The sequence below is a fragment of the Euleptes europaea genome, chromosome 9 (genome assembly GCF_029931775.1).
Source record: "Euleptes europaea isolate rEulEur1 chromosome 9, rEulEur1.hap1, whole genome shotgun sequence".
Classification (NCBI taxonomy): domain Eukaryota; kingdom Metazoa; phylum Chordata; class Lepidosauria; order Squamata; family Sphaerodactylidae; genus Euleptes; species Euleptes europaea.
The window spans coordinates 2,341,619-2,355,120 of record NC_079320.1 but is presented as its reverse complement, the minus strand read 5'-3'; the positions used below and the strand labels follow the sequence as shown (position 1 = coordinate 2,355,120).

Sequence of the window (13,502 nt, the reverse complement as noted above, 5' to 3'; positions counted from 1 at the left end):
CAGAACTCCTCAATTCCTACTTTTCCTCACTCTTTTCTCGTGAGGGAAGTGGTGCTCGACATGGCATAAACAGAACATGTGATGAGGGAAGGGATTTGCAGCCTAGAATTGCCATTGGGGTAGTGCACAAACACCTGGTTTCTTTAAATGAAACAAAATCCTCTGGGCCAGACGAATTGCACCCAAGGGTACTCAAAGAACTTGCAGATGTAATTTCTGAACCTCTGTCCATTATTTTTGAAAAGTCTTGGCAAACAGGTGAGGTGCCAGAAGATTGGAGGCGGGCAAATGTTGTCCCCATCTTTAAGAAGGGGAAAAAGGAGGATCCGGGTAACTACCGACCCATCAGCTTGACTTCTATACCAGGAAAAGTTTTCAAACAAATCATCAAACAGTCCGTCCTTGAGCATTTAGAAAGGATGGATCTGATCACACAAGAGCCAGCATGGGTTTCTCAAGAATAAGTCATGTCAGACTAATCTTATCTCCTTCTTTGAGAAAGTTACTACCTTGCTGGATCAGGGGAATGCTGTAGACATATTTTATCTAGATTTCAGTAAGGCTTTTGATAAGGTTCCACATAGTATTCTAGTAGACAATTTGGGAAAGTGTGGTTTAGATCCTATTATTGTTAGGTGGATCTGCAACTGGTTGACAGATCATACCCAAAGAGTGCTAGTTAATGGTTCCTCATCCACTTGGAGAGAAGTGACTAGTGGAGTTCCTCAGGGATCTGTTCTGGGCCCTGTGTTGTTCAACGTCTTTATAAATGATTTGGATGAAGGAATAGAGGGATGCTTATTAAATTTACCCTGGAGAAAATGGCAGCTTTCACTCTATGGCATTTTACCTGCTGAGCTCACTCCTCTCTCCAAACCTCCCCTCCTCAAATCTCCAGGATTTTACCAACCCCTGTGAAAACTCTTCCAGGCCTGACCCAGCCAAATCCCAGTCCTTGATCTCTTCCCCTCCAGCTGCCCACAAGCTTTCCTTTCAGCTGTCTTTTTTCTCAGGAAGACCTACCAATCCCCCCCCCCTTTCTTCTTCCTTCCACAGCCTACAAGACCGTGTGTGGTGTGAATGGGCCGCTGGTGGTACTGGACAACGTTAAGGTACTGGACAACTTTTATTTAAAATGAAATTTGGCATACAAAAAATGTGTACTAAAATCTATCCATCAAGAAAGCCTCAATAATAATTATTGTCTGCTATCAGTCAAGTCACAGCTAACGAGCAGAGACGAGCAGAGGTGGTTTGCCAATGCTTGCTGCTGCGTAGCGACCCTGGATGTTTCCAGTAGACTTCCATCCAAGGACTAACCAGGACTGACCCCACTTAGCTTCTGAAATGTGATGAGATTGGGCTAATCTGGGCCATCCAGGTCAAGGGACGGGACAAACAGAGGTGCCTTTGCATGCCTCTGCATAGCAACCCTGGACTTCCTAGGTGGTCTCCCATCCAAGTACTAACCAGGGTCGACCCTGCTTAGCAGCCAAGATCTGATGAGATTGGGCTAGACTGGGCTATCAGGCTGCTGGAAGCCTCAGTACTAGATTCTTAATAGATCCTGTCAAGCCAGGTTTGCCAAAAGTAACACATTATGGATATTCTGCCCTGGGGCATCTACACTAAGAGGACTCTCTGTCTGGTTAGGTAGTACCAAGAATAGTAATGAACCAGCGCTCTACAAAAGTAGGGTTGCCAGCTCTGGGTTGGGAAATTTCTGGAGATTTGTGGGGTGGAGCCTGGGGAGGGGAGGGTTTGGAGGGAGGGATCTCAGAGGAGTATAATGCCATAGAGTCCACCCTTCCCCCAAAAAAGCATCCATTTTCTCCAAGGGAACAGATCTCTGTCATCTGGAGATCAGTTGTAATATTTGGAGATCTCCAGGCCCCAAATGGAGGTTGTCATCCCTAAGCACAAGTGCTGAGGGCCAGATGGATTCTCTTGTGCCCAATGCTACGAGGAGCCGTTCCTCCTGGGATGCTTTGCAGACCTGGGTACCCAAGGTTGGGTGGAAAGAAAAAAAATATATGTGTGTGTGTGTGTGTATATAAATACTAAAAATATAATTTATTAGAAGCGCTAAAGGTTAAAATTATTTAAAAGCATTAAAATAGCACAATGGCTATTTTCCTGAGGTTGATAACTGTAACCACATACCAAACGTGTTTCGGCCTGTAGGGCCTTCATCAGTGGTTAATTAAAACCCTTGTTAAGACTGCACACATTTACAGAAATAAATTAATAAATACATATGCAAACAGTTCAAACCCAACCAGGCATGTGCATAGGTTGTAAAATCTATTCCCAATTACTCAAACATCTGGTCAGATAGGTTCTAGTTGTAATACTGGTTAGTAGATGTCTCTCATATACTATGTGTGCAGGTATCAACCTGAGGGCGGGGGGAGAGAGAGAGAGATTACCATGTCAAGGGACATCTCTGCTCACCTGTTGGATTTCAGTATTGGTTGGCAAAGCTGCATTGGCTTCAAAGAGTGACCTCTAGTGGCCAAAGGTATCCTCAGTGGGAGGGGACCACAGAAGAAGTAGAACCGTTCCTTGGGTGGAGGCAGCTATTTTCAGAGCAAAAATTGCCAAAGAAAACACTTCGCCTTGGGGTGATTGGCCTATGTGTTTACGGTCCTTTAAAACAAGTAATCAGAAAGTTTGAGGAAGCCATTGTGTTAATTACAACTCAGGTTGCCAACCTCCAGGTACTAGCTGGAGATCTCCTGCTATTCCAATTGACCTCCAGTCGATAGAGATCAGTTCACCTGGAGAAAATGGCCGCTTTGGCAATTGCACTCTATAGCATTGAAGTCCCTCCCCTCCCCAAACCCCACCCTCCTCAGGCTCCTCCCCAAAACCTCTCGCTGGTGGTGAAGAGGGACCTGGCAACCCTAATTAAACTGATCTCCAGCCACCAGAGATCAGTTCCCCTGGAGAAAAGGGCTGCTTTGGAAGGTGGACTCTATGGCATTATACTTGGCTTGAGCTCCCTTCCCTCCCCTCCCCAATCCAAACTCCTTTATGTTGAAACAAGCATTCAGTGAGGAATGGCTCCCCTTCTTGCTAGCCAGGTTTCTGCAGGGGGCTCATTACGGTTGCCATCCTCCAGGTGGGGCCTGGAGTTCTCCCAGAATTACAAGTGATCTCCAGATGACAGAAATTGGTTCCTCTGGAGAAAATGGCTACTTTGGAAGGTAGACTCCATGGAATCACATCTCTGCTGAGCTTCTGCCCCTCCCTAACACCAGCCTCTCCAGGCTCCTCAGAAAAATCTCTAGGAATTTCTCATGCTGGAATTGGCAACCCTAGTAGGGTTGCCAGCCTCAAGATGGGGCTTGGAAATCTCCTGGATTTACAACTGATCTCCAGACTACAGGGATCTTTTCCCCTGGAGAAGATGGTTTCTTTGGAGGATGGAGTCTGTGTATTGTATCCCACTGAGCTCCGTCCCCTCCTCAAATCCACTCCTCCCCAAACTCCACCCCCAAATCCCCAGGAATTTCCCAACCCGGAGCTGGCAACCCCTCTTAGGAGGTGATGTCAGTCAGAATATGCAATATGGACTTTGACAGACCAAGGGTCTGACTCAGGAGAAGGCAGCGTCATGTGAGTGGAAGCTACTTGTGTTAAATTGCATGACAGGTCTTCTTACACTTCCTTCAGGAGCTCCAAAATGACACCTTCACGGCTTCTGTGGGTGATTACCAGAGGCGGTTTCTTTTCATTGCGGTATTCCAACTTTGGAACTCCCTTCCCCATGGCTGTTTTCTTGGCCCCAATCTCAGTTTAGGTGTTCATTCAAGATTTGGATTGATTTGCATAATTTCTGTGATGCCTAAAATAGTGTTTGGTGGGGTTTTTTTTGTTTTTTTAAAGGATAATTCCTTTAAAACGACCAGATGTTAATTGCTGGCAGTTTCATAGAGGATTTATTCATGGATTTGTTTTAATTACTGATCTTTATTTGGTAGCTCCAATTGGGCAGAAAGGTAGGGTTTAGATAATAAATGCAATCTTAATTTTAGTATTTATTTAAGGGATTTCTTGAGCACACTTCATTTTGAGACTACTCAAGGTGACATGCAATAAAACAAGAAACACAATAAAATCAAATGAACCCCCAAACAAAAGTAGTCAGGATAACCTAAAAGCCCAGGTGAAAAAAACATTAATGTTTCCTCCGAGGCTTCCCAGACCCATGGGGGAGGCAGATGTTTAGCAACCCTGGGCCCAAAACGTTAAAAAAATGCCACTTGGGTCGTACAGAAATATATTAAACATATGAAGCTGCCTTATGCCGAGTCAAGCCATAGGTCGATCGAAGTCAGTGTTGTCTATCAGACTGGCAGCTGCTCTCCAGGGTCTCAGGCATCACCTACTGCCTGGTCCTTTTAACTGGAGATGCCAGGGATTGAACCGGGGACTCTCCGCATGTCAACCAGATGCTCTTCCACTGAGCCACAGCCCCTCTGACAAAAAATTATCACTCTTAAGTGAAACTGCTTTATACTAAATCAGGATGAAAATAAATCAAAGCAAGCACCTTCCAAACAGGTAAATAATTGTGAGAACGCTACTGCATGGTGGGTGGGGGGTAAGAACTTCCCAGGTGCAATTATTTGCAAGGAAGACTGAACCGGCAGCTCTCTGTTTGAAATTCATCCCTGGCTCATGGCACCATTATAAATGTTTAATCAGTTGGAAGCCATTGTGAAAGAAAACACTAGAACTGCTTACGCCTTGAATGCTGCAAGGGAGAAAGCTGGTTAATAAATGTGTCAAATAAATAAAATAGTAGATGTGTCCAGAAGCCTATGAGTCGAGCATTCTCCTCCAGCACCGGCCAGTCAGGTGCCACCTGAAAACCAACAAGAACAACAGCGTTGCCCTGTTGTTTGTACCCACCATCTGGTATGCCAAGATATACTGCCTGTTTACATGGAGGGTCTGTTTAGTTATCCTGGCTGTTAGCCATTGACTGACTACCAGTAATGGAGCACACTAGTGTGGTGGTGAGTTGAGCTTATTTTCTTGGAAGTAAGTTTCATTAAAATCAACGGGGCTTCTTTCCAAATAGATTAATTCAGACTTGGAGCAAGAAACAGTGGAAATGTAGAACAGACCTAATTTCTGGCATCTACCACCCAGAGTAAGTTGGCTTGACAGGTCAGCGAGTGGGCTACGGTCCCTGCCAAATTAAAAGGGCATTCCACACGGAAGCAAGGAATGTGCACCGTCTCGACTTAACGTGCTCTTGGGGCTTTGTGGGGCAGTGCCCGCCACAAGGTATAATTTCTATCATGCCCTTTATGGGGATCTGTGCCGAAGGGGGGTTAATAAGATCAATTAAAGAGCTGGATCACAGAGACTTTTTTCTCTTTTGTGGCAAAGCTTAAGGCCCAAAGTGCAGCCTTGGGAGAAATGAGGCATGTTTACAAGAAGCCACTGGGCTCGACTTGCAAGAGTGAGTGACAGATATATCCTGCAGATTTAAGCCCAACGAAACCTCCATGTTCAGGGGCAGTATACCTCTGAGAAGCAGTAGCTGGAGACAGCAAGCAACATTGGAGGGCTGCATTAAGCGTGACACTGGTGGAGGCATAAGCACTTCCCAGTGGGATGTGGCACCCCACACGGCGTCTCATTGAAACTGGGCACTCTCCATGTCCTCCCCAAGCATCTGTATTGCTACTGCAGCGATCAAACTCATATGATCTGAAACCAGTGGGGAACAGGAGCCCTAGGCCCTCTGATTGTCCCCAATACTTGATCTGTCCCCAATACCAGCTGATGTTATTAACCTCCAGGCTGTGAAAAGCTTCAGCTGCCCATTTCCACACAGTGAGGCTCTCTTAAAGGGACAGGACATTTTTCTCCAGGCCTGTTGGCAAACTTAGAACTGGACAGAGGCAAATTTGCAGAGGGTAGTTTCAGAGGGTAGCCATGTTGGGCTGCAGTAGAACAGCGAGATTTATTTCCAGTAGCACCTTAGAGATGGTCTTAAGTCAAAGGTCCCTCATATCTGATGAAGGGAGCTTTGACTCTGGAAAGCCTATCCCCCCAAAATCTTGTTGGGCTCAGGTGCAACGTCAATCAAATCTAGCTGAATTATTCAGGATGGTGAAAACCTAAACAGACTGCAAAGGTCTCTGAAAGGATCTCTAAATGGAACAACAACCTGGCAAGTGAGTTTCAACGGAAGTCAGAAGAAAGCAATGTGCATATTGGTGCCGAACAGCTCAAGTAGAATAAGGAGGTCTGAGTTGAGCAGGAGAAAGATAGTGGGGTCGTGATGGATACAAACACATTTGGTGCACTTTCCCAGTGAAAAAAGATTAAAGCATTTGGGTTTTTTTTAAGTTGGTGGGGGGTCAGCGAAGGCAGGAAACTGCTGAGATTTCAAAATGATACCTAGTGGACTGAAAGGACTTTTTCACCTTCTCTCAAAATACTAGAACTTGAGGGGCACCCAGGGAAGCTGATGGACAGTCGGTTCATTTTGACATGAGGCAGAAAAGCTCTTCTTCATAACTCTTAATGCAAATGATAAACTGCACCTCCCACACTTATCCTGTGCAGATCTATATATAACAGCCAATTTCCAGAACGTGAAATACCACTGGAAAAGGATCTGTTGAAATCAGTCTAGGAACAGCATTCTCCCAAACCCACCCCCCATTCTTTCAAACTAATCAGTAGATATTCCCCCATTTCCAGTATAGCTTAAAATGCTATTATCCAAGCCTATTAATAATGACTAAATCTTACCAATAAGTCCCTTAGATATATGACCATTTATTATTAGTTCAAAAGATGTTTTAGATCTAAGGCCATTACGTTCTCTCAAAAGGCAAGCACCTAATTTGAAGAAAAAAACTGGAAAAGGCAGGGTTGAATCCCTCCTATTTTAAAAGTGATTTCATGTTCTCCCCGTAATCTTCTGTTGTGTATAGTTTGATGTGGGTTGGCTCCTGTTGCGTAATTTTGCATCATTTAATGTTAACACCAATGCTCTGCTTTTTAGACTTCTGCTTGGAGCCACAGTCCAAATACTATTTCATAGTTTATTCAGTGTCCCCTTTTTGTTGGCTGTATTGACTCACTGTGTAATCTGCCTTGAGTCCCAGTGAGAAAGGTGGACTATAAATAACATAAAGAAATAAAGAAATAACCCTGTATTTGAGGGACAGGATTTTTTTTTTCTCCAGGCCCGTTGGCAGCCCTGTATGTGAGGTTAAATGAGGGGGGTAGAGCCACAGATGCCATGAACTCCTTGGGGAGGGGGGGGACAAAACTCCAACTGGAGTGGCCAACTGTGGCCTAGGAAATTCCTGGAGGTTTGGGGGCAGTGCCTGTGAAGAGGGGAATCTGGGGAGGGATTTCACCTAGCGTCTATGGTATACCACAGAGTTTGCCCCCTGATGCCTGCCATTGTCTCCAAGGGAATGGACCTCTGTAGTCTGGAGATTGGTTGTGATTCCTGGAGAACTCTAGGCCCCACCTGGAGGTTGGCAACCCTAACTGCAACACAGAAACTAAGCAAAAATGACTGGTTTACTCTAAGAGCTACTGGCATCATAGAAATAGTCATTTTTCCCCCCTTGGAAAAGGGGAGAGAGACGCTGCCGGCCAACTCAGAGGGTTCCAAGGGACTTATCCTTTTGGGGGCTGCTGCAGCATTTGGGCAGAGGTGGCCTGCTCTGCCTCCTCCTCCCGAGAAGCCACCCCTCTTTTGTCCCCCTGTGGTTCTGACGCTGCCCTTGCTTTCCTCCTCACAGTTTGCCCAGTTTGCCGAGATCGTCAACTTCACCCTCCCCAACGGCACACAGCGGAGTGGGCAGGTCTTGGAAGTGGTGGGCACCAAAGCCATCGTCCAGGTAGGTGAGAAAGGGGGGACCGACTGCCCCCAGGAGAGCCAATGTGAACCCCTGCCTGGGGCTTGGCTCTGTTCCCAGCTTTAAAAAAACGTTTAAATAGTTTTATTTCAAACTAACATACAAATATAACATTGTATAATTATGTATACACACACAATTATCATCACATTATAGTTTACATGGAACTTACTTATTATTTTAAACATTATATCTTAATAATCAGCCTCTTTAAATTTCAGTGCTCTATATCATCATAAGCCTTCATACCTAGTATATTTGTATTGTAAATCCATACATATCCTTAGCAACTTTTAAAATTTAATTCTATACTTAATTGTTAGCTATATAATTTTAAAAAGATATTCTATTTTTCTTGAAATTCTGACATTGATCTATAATGTGCCAAAGAAGTTAGTTTGGCCACAGCTGCATATTCTGCTAACTTATTCTTCCATTCCACTAAATCTGGGTACCGGTAGTTCTCTGCCTTCCATTTTGCCGCATATATTCCTCTTGCCACCATTGCCATATACTTAAATAATTCACTATGTATTTTTGGAATATTGCTTGGCAAAATGTTTAATAACATACTTTCCGGATCTAATATGAACCAGTTTTAATGTATTTTTCATTACATCATTTTCATTACACATGAGCGGCAGAGGCTAATCTGGTACACTGGATTTGTTTCCCCATTCCTACACATGAAGCCAGCTGGGTGACCTTGGGCTAGTCACACTCTCTCAGCCCCACCTACCCCACAGGGTGTCTGTTGTGGGAAGGGGAAGGTGATTGTAAGCCACTTTGATTCTTCCTTAAGTGGTAGAGAAAGTTGGCTTATAAAAACCAACCCTCTCCTCCTCCTTCTTCTCTGCTATCCTTGGAGGGAGGCCACGCTCCCAGCAGACAGGGAGTGGAGACGAAGAGAGGCCGTGGTTTTCTGGGATCCAACTCTGCAGTCTGCTGCGAGCAAAAGGCCCTGAGTTCTGTCCCCAGCAACTGCAATAAGAGGGCTGGGTGCGCTGAAGACAGGTCGTGCCTTTTATGAAGATCAGCCAAAATGACCCCACTCAGTGTGGGAGCGTTGGCATTCTCCAAACCTCATCATAACTCTGGATGTTTTTTTAAAAACAAAAAACTGTGGGGAGGGATTTTGAACCCCCACTCTGCTTGCTGGATCACCTTGGGCCAGTCTCACTCTTTCAGCATAATCTACCTTGCAGGGCTGATGTGAAGAGGCAATAGCAAAGGGGAGAATGTTGTAAGCCATTCTGGATCCCCATTGTGGGGAGAAAGGTGGCGTACAACTGAGGTGGAAGAAAAGAAAAAGAAATCTCTCAGGCTCTGATCTTAAGGCACAGAACACACCCATCGTGTGGGGAAATCAGGCATAACCTTGTCTGATGGTTTTGAGCAGGACTGGGGGGAAATCCCAGGCACCCAGTTATGTGGCCTATAATTTTGCACCCAATTCAGGGCCTTAAAATCTCCTTGGCTTCACTCCACATGTGTGTCATGTGCCGCCAAGTCATTTCCAACCTATGATGACCCTATGAATTGATGACCTCCAAAACCTCCTATCATTAACAGCCTCGCTCTGGGATCCTAAAATGGGCCTGGCTGCTGAAAATTAGGAGCTGGCTCTGAGGATAGAATCATAGAATCATCTGGAGATACATCCCTCCCCCTCCACATAGTTACATTGTGGAATGCATAGTTAAACTGTGGAACTCCCTGCCCCAGGATGTGGTGATGGCTGCCAACTTGGAAGGCTTTAAGAGGGGAGTGGACAAGTTCATGGAGAAGAGGGATATTCATGGCTACTAGTAAAAACTGATACTACACATGAGGCATACCTGTTCTCTCCAGGATCAGAGGAGCATGCCTATTATATTAGGTGCTGTGGAACACAGGCAGGATAATGCTGCTGAAGTAGTCTTGTTTTGGGGCTTCCTAGAGGCCCCTGGTTGGCCACTGTGTGAACAGACAGCTGGACTTGATGGGCCTGGGTCTGATCCAGCAGGGCTTTTCTATGTTCTTTTGACTTGCTTCTGAGAACAGTAGAAAGGACACCTGCAGAGACCAAGCCGTTTGTCTTTTCGGCTTGCAGTTCAGCGGCTTGGGGCAGTGAATATTTCATTGACCTGCATGCGAAGGGTCAGCGGCGAGTCATCAGGGCATCCTGATAAGCCGGCAGCATCTAGCGAAAGGCACACATCTGAGCACCCTGTTGCGATAAATATATAATGTGCTGGAGTTCTGGGCCCCCACAGCAAAAGGAGGCTATGAGAATGATACTGATGTTAGACTCCAGAGCAAAACTAAACCTATAGAATCATAGAGTTGGAAGGGACCACCAGGGTCATCTAGTCCAACCCCCTGCACAATGCGGGAAATTAACAACTACCTCCTTCCCCACATTCCCAGTGACCCCAACCCTCCCCCCGCCATGCAGGATCCCACAATCAAAGCACTCCTGACAGATGGCCATCCAGCCTCTGCTTAAAGACCTCCAAAGACGGGGACTCCACCACCCTCCAAGGCAGCGCATTCCACCATCGAACAGCCCTCACCGTCAGAAAGGTCTTCCTAATGTTTAGGTGGAATCGCTTTTCTATTAGTTTAAATCCATTACTCCGTGTCCTAGTCTCTGGAGCAACAGAGAACAGGCTACTTCCCTCATCAACATGACATCCCTTCAAATATTTAAACACAGCTATCATGTCTCCCGTCAACCTTCTCTTCTCCAAACTAAACAAACCCAACTCCCTGTCTCTCCTCATAGGGCATATGTTTTGGCATGTTTTGTGGAAACCGGGAACTTAGAGGGGAGGGGATTCCTCCTTACTCCTGGGTTACCAAAGAGGACAACTGAGATCACAGTGGAATAAAGACCTGTGAGCTAGAGCTGTGTATGAGCCGTGATTTTGCACATGCGTAGCTTGGAGCACAGGGCACAGGATTTTACCTCTTGAGAATGCCGGCCTGTTTTAAAAGCAAGCTTCCGGCCCTTATAGTTTTCATGCTCTCTTCCCACTCTTCTTTACTGCCTCTAACCTAACTCTTTGTTCCACCCAGCCTGAACCTTGGACTGTTCACATACTCTCAGCCTAACCTAATTTGCACTTTTTGTATTAATTTGCAATTTTTAAAATGTAAACCAGGATTTAAAAAAATACTCATAACAAGAGGGGAAGTCGCAAGTATTCTTTCAGTTCCATTATAAATGCAGCACCATCAGCTTCCATGACCCTTTACTAAAATATTTCATGAATAATGATCTACATTAGAAAACTCTGGATCAAGAGAGCTACACTGATAACATGGAGAGCGGCTCAGCATGCTGGGAGTTTTCTCTTCATACTGTACTAGAGAGCTTGTGGTGAGCAGGATGTCACATATAATAGTCAACAGATAATGGATGCACCAATGAATTTAGGATAGGCATGTAAGTAGGTTTTGTTTGCTTTGATTTGCTTGCAGCATGCAGATCCTTATTTGGAGGTTGCAGGGTTTTTGTGGGGGTAAAACAGAGGAGAGTAGGACTATGTAAGATGTTTTGGGTCCCGATTGGGGAGAAAGGTGGGATATAAATGAAGTAAAAAAATTTTTTTTAAATAAAATACATGACATGGAGAAATTTATCAGGTGAAACTTAATCTGGCATAAAAAAGGTAAAAGGTAAAGGTTCCCTGTGCAAGCACCAGGTCATTCCTGGCCCATGGGTTCACATCACATCCCAATGTTTACTAGGCAGACTGTTTACAGGGTGGTTTGCCAGTGCCTTCCCCAGTCATCTTCCCTTTACCCCCAGCAAGTTGGGTACTCATTTTACCGACCTTGGAAGGATGGAAGGCTGAGTCAACCCTGAGCCGGCTACCTGAAACCAACTTCCGTTGGGATCGAACTCAGGTCATGAGCAGAGCTTGGACTGCAGTACTGCAGTTTACCACTCTGCGCCACAAGGCTCCTGTAATCTGTAATCCTGTCATCTGGCATAGAGACACTTTAATGAGAAACCCATCACCTAGTCTATTTCAGTGTTTCCAGCCTCTCTTAAGGGCATTAGAGCAGTGCTATTTAAAAAAAAGTTGGGAACCTTTAGTTTCTCTGTCCTGCATGCAGTTTTCTTCCAGGCCAACTGACCTTTCACAGCTGCTATGTTGTTATATCAACATTCTATGACTAAACCTTCTCCTTTCCGCCAGTAAAAATGTTGTTAATAAGCACTGCATGACATCACAGCAGGTCACTCGGTAGATACAAGGGTCACAGGGGATGCAGTTGGTCCAGGAGATCGAAATGTGACTCACGCACCGGACTGGACGCAGGTGGCAACCTGACGTTTAGAGTGACAAGGTAGGCCTTGTAACTCAGGTCTGTGGCAGGGGAAAGGGGCACAGGCGGGCACGATCTGCACCTCTGGGGAGTAGCAGGTGCCACTCCAGGAATGCTTGCCTCCGAAAGCGCCCTGACCTTTCGTAACTCCGATGGCTGTCCTCTGTGATCATCTGGGACTCCCTCTCTGCTCCGATTAGTGCCTGAAGCACAGTCCTGTTAAGAAAAGGTAGTTGCGGCCAAGCTGACCTGCCGGGGACCTCTGCTGGCAAGCTGCCAAACTTCACTCCTCTAATGCTGTGAAGACCTCTGCAGTGCCCTTCTAATCCTATTAGGGAGTCAGTCTTGCCAGCCTTTGGCAGAAGCGGCTTAAATGAAAGCCTGATGTACGTTGAGCTGGGCTGGATGGGATGGGCAGGGGCTTATTTCCAGTCCACCCACCCACCCCTGGTGCAACAGCTGGCAGATGTGTGAACATTCTTTCACCAGGGGCCACACAGATCTCATTAAAGTGGTGGTCCAGAGGTCAATTAATTCAGTGTCAAATATTATTCCGATCAAAGGGCCGGGGAGGGTGTTCCTGTGGGGGAGATTTTGATGGGCTCTGATAGGATCCAATTAGAAGGCCTCTTTTGCCCCACCTGATGGTGGCCTTTCTTGTGTTCATAACAAACTTGGGCATGTTTCTGACGCAGCTGGATTGCAAAGCTGGAGGGAAGCTGGGACCCAGCTCCAAGACCCTCACATAATGGCATTTTCACAGAGGAGCCATGTGGATCTGCAGCAGAAGAGCTGGATTCAAGTCCAGTAGTACTTTAGAGACCAACAAGATTTTCAAGGTATAAGCTTTCCAGAGTCAAAGTATCCATGGAAGGGAGTTTTGGCTCTCGAATGTTTCTACCCCAAAATCTTGTTGGACTCTAAGGTGCTCCTGACCTCAAACCTAGCAGATAATGACTTTGAAGACAGGGACTGATCCTGCCAGATACCGAGGCCGGGGGGGAATTTAATACAAAGTAGGAGAAAGATGTTACCAGACTCCAATCCAAAAAGTGCAGCTCGTTTCTTTTAGAAGAGGCGCCTGAATCAGACCCCCCAAGGGTGTCGGCAAAGCTAGCATGCTTCCCCCATGCAGTCTTTTAAAGGTTCCCTTGAGGGTTATGGTTCTGGCAGTTGTCAAGCTATGCTTGTGGGAATGTAAGGTCTCACCTGGGCTTTGGATTTGGTGGGAGCCATGCTTGCTTTCCTCGAGGAGCTCTCCGTGGTCCTGAA

General features: G+C 45.8%; 1 protein-coding gene across 1 annotated transcript in view; it reads left to right on the top strand.

Moving 5' to 3' along the window:
• ATP6V1B1 (ATPase H+ transporting V1 subunit B1) overlaps positions 1-13,502 on the top strand; it is a 59,845-nt gene that overhangs the window by 23,526 nt on the left and 22,817 nt on the right. The window contains exons 2-3 of the mRNA XM_056855396.1: positions 1,057-1,112; positions 7,794-7,892. Coding sequence (XP_056711374.1) covers positions 1,057-1,112; positions 7,794-7,892 — 155 coding nt within the window. The remainder of the gene's footprint in view (positions 1-1,056; positions 1,113-7,793; positions 7,893-13,502) is intronic.